At 41.7% G+C, this 10,335-nt stretch overlaps 1 protein-coding gene across 1 annotated transcript; it reads left to right on the top strand.

The window, feature by feature from the left end:
* The first annotated feature begins 2,948 nt into the window (after positions 1-2,948).
* Positions 2,949-9,384, top strand: pex11b (peroxisomal biogenesis factor 11 beta). The gene is made up of 5 exons (XM_079521898.1): positions 2,949-3,287; positions 4,446-4,561; positions 5,654-5,855; positions 7,022-7,252; positions 8,183-9,384. The coding sequence occupies exons 1-5, from the start codon at positions 3,232-3,234 to the stop codon at positions 8,385-8,387; spliced, it is 810 nt and encodes a 269-aa protein (XP_079378024.1). The 5' UTR covers positions 2,949-3,231; the 3' UTR covers positions 8,388-9,384.
* Positions 9,385-10,335: the final 951 nt, after the last annotated feature.

The raw sequence follows: 10,335 nt of genomic DNA, 5'->3' as shown, positions 1-10,335 counted from the left end.
GGATCCCTGACATGAAATTATTTGAGAAACACTAGTGTTATCCTTTATACCCTAATGGAAAGGGGGTGCAAAGCAATATGCCCGTTTATCTGTCCGCCTTCTCCTACCAAACGACTCCGTTAGCACACATCTCTCCTTGCACGCAAAATCCTGCATTGCTTCCACACAACTGTCATATTTACTGTACAAATATTACTTTTGTCTGACACACTGTTATTGCGCAACATTTCGCTGTGATGCAAATGACATCACAAACTCCATTCACCATTCGCACGCACGCACGTACGTACACACACACCCCACACATACCACACACACACGCACACATACACACACACACACACAGGGCGCAGCAGTACAGCACAGTATGCTACAGCTACAGCAGTGAACAGCACAGTATGCTACAGTACAGTACAGTACTGTACAGTATGGTAAGGTACAGTATAGTACGGTACAGTATGGCACAGGAACCCGCCCAGGGGGGCGGCCCGGTTCCGACAAGCCTTCCTGCGTCCGAAACGGTCGAGAAATGACAGAGTTAAAGGTCATTACACACTGGCGAATTAGCGACGCGAATTATTCGTGCGAATAATTCGCCTTTTTTTAAAACCAATTGAAATCAATGCAAGCTTCCACATCAGTGGCGAATGTGCGAATGTGCGAAAATGCGACCGTTTTCGCTCTTTATTTGTTCGCTCCGGTGTTCGCTCCGGTGTCGAATTTTTAATTCGCGTCGCTAATTCGCCAGTGTGTAATGACCTTACCGTGTTGCAGCTTTCTGTGCTCGGATAGACACATACATGCACACACACACACATACACATTGCTATGTAATGGAGCGGTTAGGCGCCGGCCTAACCGCTTAGTATTCACCGACTTATTAATTTGTATTCGCCAAACTAATTAATTTAGTATTCACCAATTTATTAGTATTCACCAACTCATTCATAGTATCCACCACCAACTTATTAGTATTCACCAACTTATTAATTTTGTAGGCTAGTGTATTTTACACAGCATGATCGTTCTACCAAAACCAGAGGAGAATAACAAGCTGTTAAATGGTACGTGTAACCAAGTTAGATATTGTAAATCAGATATAATATGTAGCTCAGAATAATCAACACATGGCAAAGAAAGTACATACAGAACCAAGGTGTACATAATTTGTCAATAACGCATGGCTGCCTGGGGCTGGAGCTGTTGACTACTGTAAAGTGAGGGTTGTGCACTGGGTGTAGCCTGATTATCAGACTGTAGCTTTCCACTCAGAGAGTGGGCGGGGTCTTTGGGCTGGATCCAGGCTACACTGGGTGAGGGTTTGGGAATTGGGACACACAGACTGTCTGTCATTGGTTAATGTGTCAAGTGGTGATGGCAAGCAACTGTCATTGACAATAAGTAGTGAGCTGTCCATCAGAGGCTGCCAATGAGACAGCATGGTGAGGGTGCCTGCACTAACAATGATGGCCAGATAATCATATTTGAATAACCTAGTTGTGAGGTAGTGGCCTATACCGTACGCTAGTTTTAGTTTTTTATTCCTAGGGTGGCTCAGGTTTAGGAGCGCTCGTTTTACCGCTCCGCCACATCTTTTACTACCGCGGATTTTTTAATAGTTTTTGGATTAAGGTTGGTGAGGGGTACGTTAATAGTTTTTGGATTAAGGTTGGTGAGGGATGCGTTGCTCCCCTGCTTGCGGTTATGTTTAGGTTAGAGTTAGAGATAGGGTTAGTACTAGTCATAGAGTACTAGTAGGCATAAACACTTGTGTGCGGTCCAAAACACAGACCCAGCGCTTCCTACTCCACTGACAACCAATCACAGCGCTCCAAATTCCCTCCCATCATAGGAATAAAAAACTCGCATACCGTACCGGTTCAAGAGTTATAGGGCGAAACGTACTGTGGGCTGTTATAGCGCCACCATGAGGCCGGCTGATGCAATTCTATTGTAATTATTTTTTGTAATTATTATGAACCTCCCCTCCAAGTGTTGTAACTTTAGCCCTTACAGTTTCAGAGAAAAAAAATACTTGAATGTGAGTTTTTGCATTTTCTGATTATAAGTCAATGGGAAAATGTCCCTGCTTAAAATGGAAGTTTGGATTGCTCCGTTTCATTAATGTGCACAAAACAAAGCTGGAAACATTTGTTACAGTACTTAAGGATTGTATCTGTCTACTGTGAAAAAATAACACAGTTCCGAGGTGGGGTCCTATGAAAGTCACGATAACAGCCTATGGCCCACGGCCTGAAGGCTCCAGACTTCCCAAAACAAACTGGTTAGGCTATTACTTGGCCTCACTCCCCGAACCCACCTCACCCCTGCCCACTTTGACAGGCTGGAATGGCTTAGGGTTGACGACAGAGTACAGCATCTTGTAATGGGTCTGGTCCACAAGATTCGATACACCACCAAGATACCCATGTACCTGGGTACATGGGACTAAATTATCCTATGCCACCAAAATGTGGAACGCCCTACCAACAGTCATTAAGAGATGCAAATCCCTTGACTCCTAGAGACTGTAATTCTGCAAACTGTTAATAAATACTTCAATCAATCAATCAATCAATCAATCAATCAATCAGTGGATTGTAGTAATAGACGACGTATAGTAGTAGTAGTATTGCATTAATGTCACATCAATGTTTACAGCTGGTAAAGGTGGGGCTCATTTTAATGATTTATGTGCTGCTGAATATATATAATAATGTATCATGATTTATCACTTAATGGTATATCTTGACCAAAAAATGCAAAGAAACTACTTAAATAATTATAAGTTGCAATATTTGCCTTTGAGATCAGTTTTTAGGAAATAATGAGTAAAGTTTAGATTTAAACATTTGGGACGCCAGGGTGAACAACACTCCAGTAGGTGGCAGAATTTCACAAGTCTACCATTAAACCCAAGGAAGAGTAAAAAAGTAAGAATATTTACTTCCGGGGACTTAACACAAGGGGGCAAAACCAACTCTATGGGCAAAACAAACCGAGTTAAAAAGGACATTCATATATACAAAGTATATATTTTTATACAGATTTTGCAGGTATGCAGAGACGGTTTGATTGGACGGTTTAAGAGGCTCGTCAGCGAGGAACGATCATCACAGGTTGACCCTGTGATCCCTGTCAACTAGTTGGTCAACGTGTTAGCTAATGCTAACAACAACAACCAAGAATATATTTTTTATTTAACAAAATATTTATTTAAATTTTCTAACTATGGATTCCTGGGTTCGATTTAATGCTCAGAGTCAAGCCAAGGAGAGAGTTTTTAGGTAAGGATTCAATAATACAAATGATACTAATAATAATAATATAATTATAATCAGGGTACAAATAATAATAATCATTATTATTATCATTCAACTGGTTTATGTGACTTTGTCATTTTTTGTGTATTATTGTAATTCTGCTAGTCCACTGACTCCACACACACCATGCAACATTATTTGCAACTCCTTGCGAAACCATTTAAAAAGGCCAGTCCACACCAATGCAACTACTTGCCAACTGCCATTTACAGTAGCTATAATGGTCGCAAGTAGTTAGTAGTGTGTCACTGTGAACTGGCCTTAACAAACAGGGCTGACAGGATTCGATGGGCTACTCAAAAAATTAACCTACTGTAGACTTGCAAAGAAAGAAATCCAAGCAAGGCACACTGTCTCTGATCTGAAGATAGGCAACCTTATGGTGATGTATGTAATTTCAACTTCTTTCTCTCTCATTACAAACATATTTTATGTTATTTTATACTTTTAAATGATAGTGGATTTTAGATTTGAGTTTTACACCATTTGGATTTTTAGATAGGGTATTGCATTTTAGATTTGAAGTTTTATATTTGTGATCGGCAAAATAATTCAGTGTTTTTAATGGCACCTGTCTTTTAAAACCTGTGATCATGCTGAAAAAGTTGAATAAAACAAAATATAATATTTACAGTGACCGGACGAAATTGATTATTCTAATAATAACTAATATTGTCTCTAATAAAACTCTGTCTCTATTAACCCCTTTGTCCCACAGCAGTGGTCTTCAACAGGGGGTCTCAGAGGGACTACAGTCCAAATCTTTGTGTGATTGGAACTTTTTATTTTTTTTACACTAACTAAAGTACTAAACCCTTCCATCCCTGTTCTGAGGGGTAATAGCACATCTAGTCTGACGTATTGTGAGCTTGTATACGGTATCTGCTATTTTCGACAAAGAGGTTTCATGTAGGTTTGATTTCATTATCTCAGGAATGCAAAAAAAAGTGTGTGTTGTAAAAGTGATTTAACCCATATAAACCGTTCCCATTGAAAAGCATTGGCAGAATCCGCCCGTGTAACTGCACCTTAATGGGTTAATGTATTTCATTATTTGTTGCGTATTCATGTATTTGTCGTCGTGTTGTAACAGTATTCCTATGTGTTTGTGTGTTGTAACAGGGCCACACAGTATGCGTGTGCTCTGCTGGGCTCCACTCTCCAGAAGGCCGGTGGGAGCGTGGCTCTTTTGAACACCATCAGTCAGCTGGAGGCTCATATGAGTCTCACTAGAAAGCGTGAGTCACAAACCCTTATCCCGTTTTGGTTCTGAATAGAGATGCACCGATGCCATTTATTTCTTCCCGATTCCAATACCCACAACTTACCAGCATATTGGTCAGTACAGTACCGATCCGATGCCATTGTGTAATTAATCCATTGAGACCTGGAACGCATCCATGTCACGTTAGCGTTTGACCACATTAACCATTAACCCATTTTGGGGCGGGAACCCGTTTTGGTGTTTTAAACATTGTTATAATTTAGCTATTGAAAAATAGCAGATCTACAAGCTCATAGCGCGCCACCGAGTGGCGCGCTATGAACTTGTAGGTCTGCTATTTTTGAAAAATCGTTAAAATGTGCCTCAAATCTTTCCGAAAATTGTCATGATTTAGAAAACTTTTTTTTTAAAATTTCGACGTCAGGCCTGAATGGGTTAAGACATTTTCCAAAGGGACTTTTACAGGTCTGTAACTGTGAGAGTTATGGGAACGTTTTGAGAACCACTGATCTAGGCATAAATATGCATAAAGTGCAGCTCCAAGTTAGTAAAATAATAATACATTGTACAGTAAGAAGGTAAAACAGGCCTGGGCCATGGCTCAGTGGTCCAGGCACCTTGGCTGGTAATCCTGGCAGTGTGCCGCGGGTTCGACTCCCGATGGCCTTTACTGCATGTCTTCCCCCCCATCTCTCTCCCCATTTCCTGTCAGCCTACTGTCTGTCCCTCCATAAAATATATAAATTAAAGGCGAAAGCCACAAAAAAAAACATTTAAGAAGGTAAAACAGTGGTGCAACATCAATTCAAAATATTACTATGAATGAAATCTCGTTATGTGCTTACATAACATGGTATCGGAATGGCATAGACTGGCATACTTGCCGATACCCACATTTTGGGCAGTATGGGCAGCTTTTCCGATTCTGTTATTGCTATCGAAATAACTAGTACTGAAGCTGAAATGTTGGGTAAAATCCACCATGACAGTGATAAAAAAACAAAAACAAGAGGCAAACACTTTGAAAATAGCAGAGCGGCCTGAAAAAGGTCGAGATCCACGGCAATACTTCCATGTTGAATTTTGGTTTGTGTCTCCACCCCAGTGATGCGATTGGGGAACTCGGTAGAAGCATTAGAGGCGGCCAAGCGAGCCATCCACCTGTCGGACAGCGTACTGAGGCTGTGCCTCACCGTGTCCCACCTCAACAGAGCCATGTACTTCGCCTGTGACAACGTTCTGTGGGCCGGGAAGACCGGCCTCCTCCAGAACCTAGACCAGCACAAATGGAGCCAGAGGTCTTTCAGGTGAGAGTGATTTATTTATTTTATTTAGTGAACCTTTATTTAGCCAGGAAGACCATGTTGAGGTATAAAATGCCCTTTATGAGAGGGAGATAGCCAATATTGTGTGCCCTCTTTGCCATTTCTGGAGATTTGTAGATAGAAAAAGAACGCACAAAATATAGTGCAAATGCGTTCTACGAAGCATAGAGGGTGACGTGATATTGATAAAATTCTAAATATTATCCAAGTATAATCCATGTGTCACGGGCACGGCACCCACTTTGAGAAATCCTGCCCTAGAGTCCTATTCTGGGGCAAACATTTGCCAAAAGGGACTGGGGAACTGTCAACCTGTAGGGTTTGAAAGTGGTCAAGTTCCCACCACCTGGTAGGTCGTAGTATTCAAAGCAATTTAAAGCTTTCCTTTGGAAAAAAATGGCAAGAAATTGGCTTTAAAATGAATCCATGGAATATTTTAGATCTGGTTTGAGACTCTCACTCTCTTTGTCTCTGTATCTCTGTCTGTCTCTCTGTCTCACTCTCAAAGAGAAGAATCAGACCTCACAGCTTTTATTTAGCAGTTAAGGAGTGATGTTTCGAGCCCAAGCTCTTTGAATGGGCTCAAAACTTTACTCTATAGCGGCAAAAAGTAGTAGTCGAATGTGCGATACTTTAACAGTTCTACTGCGAAATATGATTTACCCGCATTTTAATCAAATATTCTACGCTGCCGATATTGTTTTATTACCTTTAGATCATACGCTGAAGTATCTGGGCTTTTGATCGGCGAAAATCCGCTTAAAATAGGTTCCCTGGTGTCTTGCGATCAATCGCACCACCCGCCATCTTGGTACGCCACAAGCCGGGTGCATAAAACCACATTCCATGAGTGTCTTCCGTTCACTTGCATTGGACTCAATTTCCCAGAAGACCTAGCAGCCCAGCGAATGTGTCGATTTCCGGTTTCGAGATCATAACATCTCCCCCTGCTCCGCGGCAGAGACGGACTTTCTTTTTAATTATTAAAATAGGGCGATTTAGACACATAAAACAAATAGCAGGGATGTCGTATTAAGCAGGGCATATCGTTTGATCAATCAATTTAAAGCAGGGAAACTGTTAATCTTGTACTCTCTCTGGCTGCCTCTTTCTGCCTCACTCTCTGTCTCTCTTTCTGTCTCTCACAGGTATTACCTCTTCGCCCTCATCCTCAACCTCACCCGTGACCTGTATGAAATCCACCTCCTTATGGAGCACGAGGCCCGCTCCCACGGATCCAAGTGCAGCAGGGTTGCCTCGCCCTCGCCTCCAGCGTCCGTCGACCAGCATCTCTCCTTCCCACTGGACGCCGGCGATCCTGGCGCAAGCCTCCTTCCAGCCTCTGCGATGCTCCCTGTCGTGTTCGCACCGCTGCGCAGGTAGGCCCGTCAACATTATGACATTTTGGTTGAGAATTAAAGCTGCACTATGTAACTTTCCTCTTCTACCCTGGATTTCCTGTGCAAGAAGTGCTGCCATTTTTACCTCTGAGGTAATAGAGCCTACCTGCTTGCTCAGGGGATACATTTGTGTCAAACCAGAAACATGATGGTGTCAGAGGTCATGTCTCACCTAGACACAGGATCTAAATGTCTCAATAGAAGAGCAGGGAGGTAAAATACAACCACCCCAATAGTTTCAAGAATCACGAAGCAGCTTTATTGTCACATCGCAGGTTTACAGGTGTAAAGAAGTAAATTAGATTTCGAGGTTAACTATTTAAACCCCAGCAACCTTATTGTGGGGAAGTCTACCGCAGGCAATAGCAGATCGACAAGCTTACAACACGTGAGATGTCGATCGGCTATTTTCAGAAAACTGAAAAAAAAACGTTCTGATCAACCAAATCGGTTAAACCTAAGGTGCCAAAGTGGCAACACATTGGTAGGTCCACAAATAGCAGCAGGTACACGCACATGAGATTAGACATAAGGTGCACAAACAAAAACATTGATTGATTGATTGAACCACACTTTACCACTTAAAGAAGGTGTGATTGACCTTATGCGCAGGCTGGCTTCCTTTAAAACGGGTCTGATTTTACCCGTCACTGTCAGCAGGTCAAAAGGAGAGAAGGTGATTGACCCCCAACCCCCCGTCCAATTTATTTTTATTCCGACCTGTACATAGTTATCATGTTTTTTAGATATCTCAATTGTTGTTGTCATTGTTGTGATTGTGAATGAATGCATGGGACACGAATTGAAACAAGAAGATGCAAGGTCTTTCTTCGGTGCTGTCCTTTTCGACCAATGTGCCTGACTGTACCCTGTTTTTCATCGTCTAATAAAATAATCAATCAATCAAAGGCGCCTGGAGCTGCTGACGGCGGTCCTGCGAGCCAACCCGCCCCTCCTGCTGGACCTGCTGAAGAACAGCTGCGACGTCTTCATCCCACTGCACCGGCTGGGCCTGTACCCCACGGGGCCCGCGTTCGTCGGGGCCTGCGGCCTGGCCTCCTCCGTCCTCTCCATCCTCACCATCCTCCACCCCTGGCTCAAGCTCAAGCCGTGAATGACGCCATGACTCTGGGGGAAAAAGGGAACCTTATGCAGCGTGTGTGTGCGTGTGTGCGTGCCGTGCGGAAATAAGGAACCTTGTGCAGCACAAGGTGTCGCGACGTGGAGTTGGATGCGACATCTGGTGGATGAATGTTGTTTATAGCACCTTTAACTCTTTGACTGCTAATATTGATTCAGTCTGTATATCATTAACTGCCTCCGGATGCAGCGGGACTCTTATTTTGAAAGTCATCAGAAGCATTAATATTGTAACCATGAGGTAGCGACGATTGAATAATGAGCCACTAACATTGACATTCTGTTCAAACTGTACATCTAAGCCTCAATTCCGAGAAAAAAAAGCGTTTTAAGATTGCTCTTACAATGGCGGTGGATGGGGGGAATAATTTAATTGACGGACCACAGCGCAGCAGAGCGTTACCAAGCGACGGGGACACTGCTAGATGGTGGATAGATGGGAGACCATTCTGAATCAATAAAAACCTAAAAACACGGGAAACACATCAACTACAGCAAGCGCCATTGGGAAAAAATGTGAAACACATCATCGGCAGTAAAATAGTTCATTTATACTACAATAGTGAATCGGTGTCACTTGTCTTAGAGCTAACAACATGTATGCACTGTTAGCTTGAAGATCTGTTATTTTCGACAAGCGACGTCGACATGCTACAGAGTATAAATGATGCTTTAGGAGTGGTGAAATCCGAAAGGGTACCATTTTGCAGGCTGTTATAAGCTCAAGCCATGAAGATGTGAATCAAGAAATAAGGAATCGTATGCATTTTGTAACCAGTGGCAGAGGTTCATGGATTTTATGTTTTGGGCATTTCAAAAGAGGTTTTCCAGCTTGCAGTTTGTTTGTTTGTTTATTTGTATTATTTACGTGAACCATGTCAGTTAAATCTCTTAAAGGAAGATGTTAGCTTGCCCTCTCTGGCACCTTTTGAACTAGTAAATTGGCAATAAAAACAAATATTTTCATACTGTCCCGACTCCACAGCGTTATTAAATGCCACATTGCAGGGTAAAACAATGCTACAGATCGCATGCATCAATATCACTTAAAGCTGCTATAAGCAATATGTCAAAGTTTGAATGACCTTTTTATTTATTTTTTGGAATTCAGACAGCCAGCAATGGGTAAAACGCTCCCAAAAAATTTAGTCTCTGTGACACATCTAGGGGCCACAATCTGCATTCAGATGTTCCTAGAAGCTTTGTCATTGGTCGATTTGCCTGTCTACTTCCTGATTGGTTAGTCATTTCGACCAGGGTTTTTTTCGACCAATGACAAAGCTTCTAGGAACATCTTTGAATGCAGATTGTGGCCCCTAGATGTGTCACAGAGACTACTTTTTTTTTGTCGAGCGTTTTACTCATTGCTGGCTGTCTGAATACCAAAAACAAAGTCATTAAAATGTGGACATATTATTGCTTATAAGTATCCCCCCTTCATTTTTAAAGTAACCTATGTACTCAAGTAATTGGCTCAAGTAAAAATGAATTCACTGAACAACTTTCCCTTGTAGTGGAAGGGTTTATCCTTTTAGCATCATCTGTATAAAACTACCTTTATTTTTATTATTTATATATATATATATATATATATATATATATATATATATATATATATATATATATATATATATATATATATATATATATAAATTGCGAACCGTTAAAGTATAAAATCAATCAAGCCATCCATCCTTACTAGTATCAATCAATCCCACCACCACTGCAAGAAACAACCATAACCAACTTGGCCCTGTTGTGTCACTAGATGGCGCAGGTGGATAACATTTCAGCATACATTGTTAGGGACTGCATACATTTTGCTTGGAATCAAAACAGGAACTACGGTATAACAGTACATTAAACGAGTTCTTACATTTTCTTCAGAGTTTGACACTATTGAGACACATTGCAAAATGCAA

This window comes from Electrona antarctica (genome assembly GCF_951216825.1).
Source record: "Electrona antarctica genome assembly, chromosome: 15".
Taxonomy (NCBI): Eukaryota; Metazoa; Chordata; class Actinopteri; order Myctophiformes; family Myctophidae; genus Electrona; species Electrona antarctica.
This window is presented reverse-complemented; position numbering and strand designations above follow the sequence as displayed.

Excerpts from the sequence above, each read along its gene's own strand:
- pex11b (XM_079521898.1), top strand. The coding sequence starts at position 3,232 with ATGGATTCCTGGGTTCGATTTAATGCTCAGAGTCAAGCCAAGGAGAGA. Across the intron at positions 3,288-4,445 it reads GCCAAGGAGAGAGTTTTTAG|GGCCACACAGTATGCGTGTG; the intron begins GTAAGGATTCAA and ends GTGTTGTAACAG. Across the intron at positions 4,562-5,653 it reads TATGAGTCTCACTAGAAAGC|TGATGCGATTGGGGAACTCG; the intron begins GTGAGTCACAAA and ends TCTCCACCCCAG.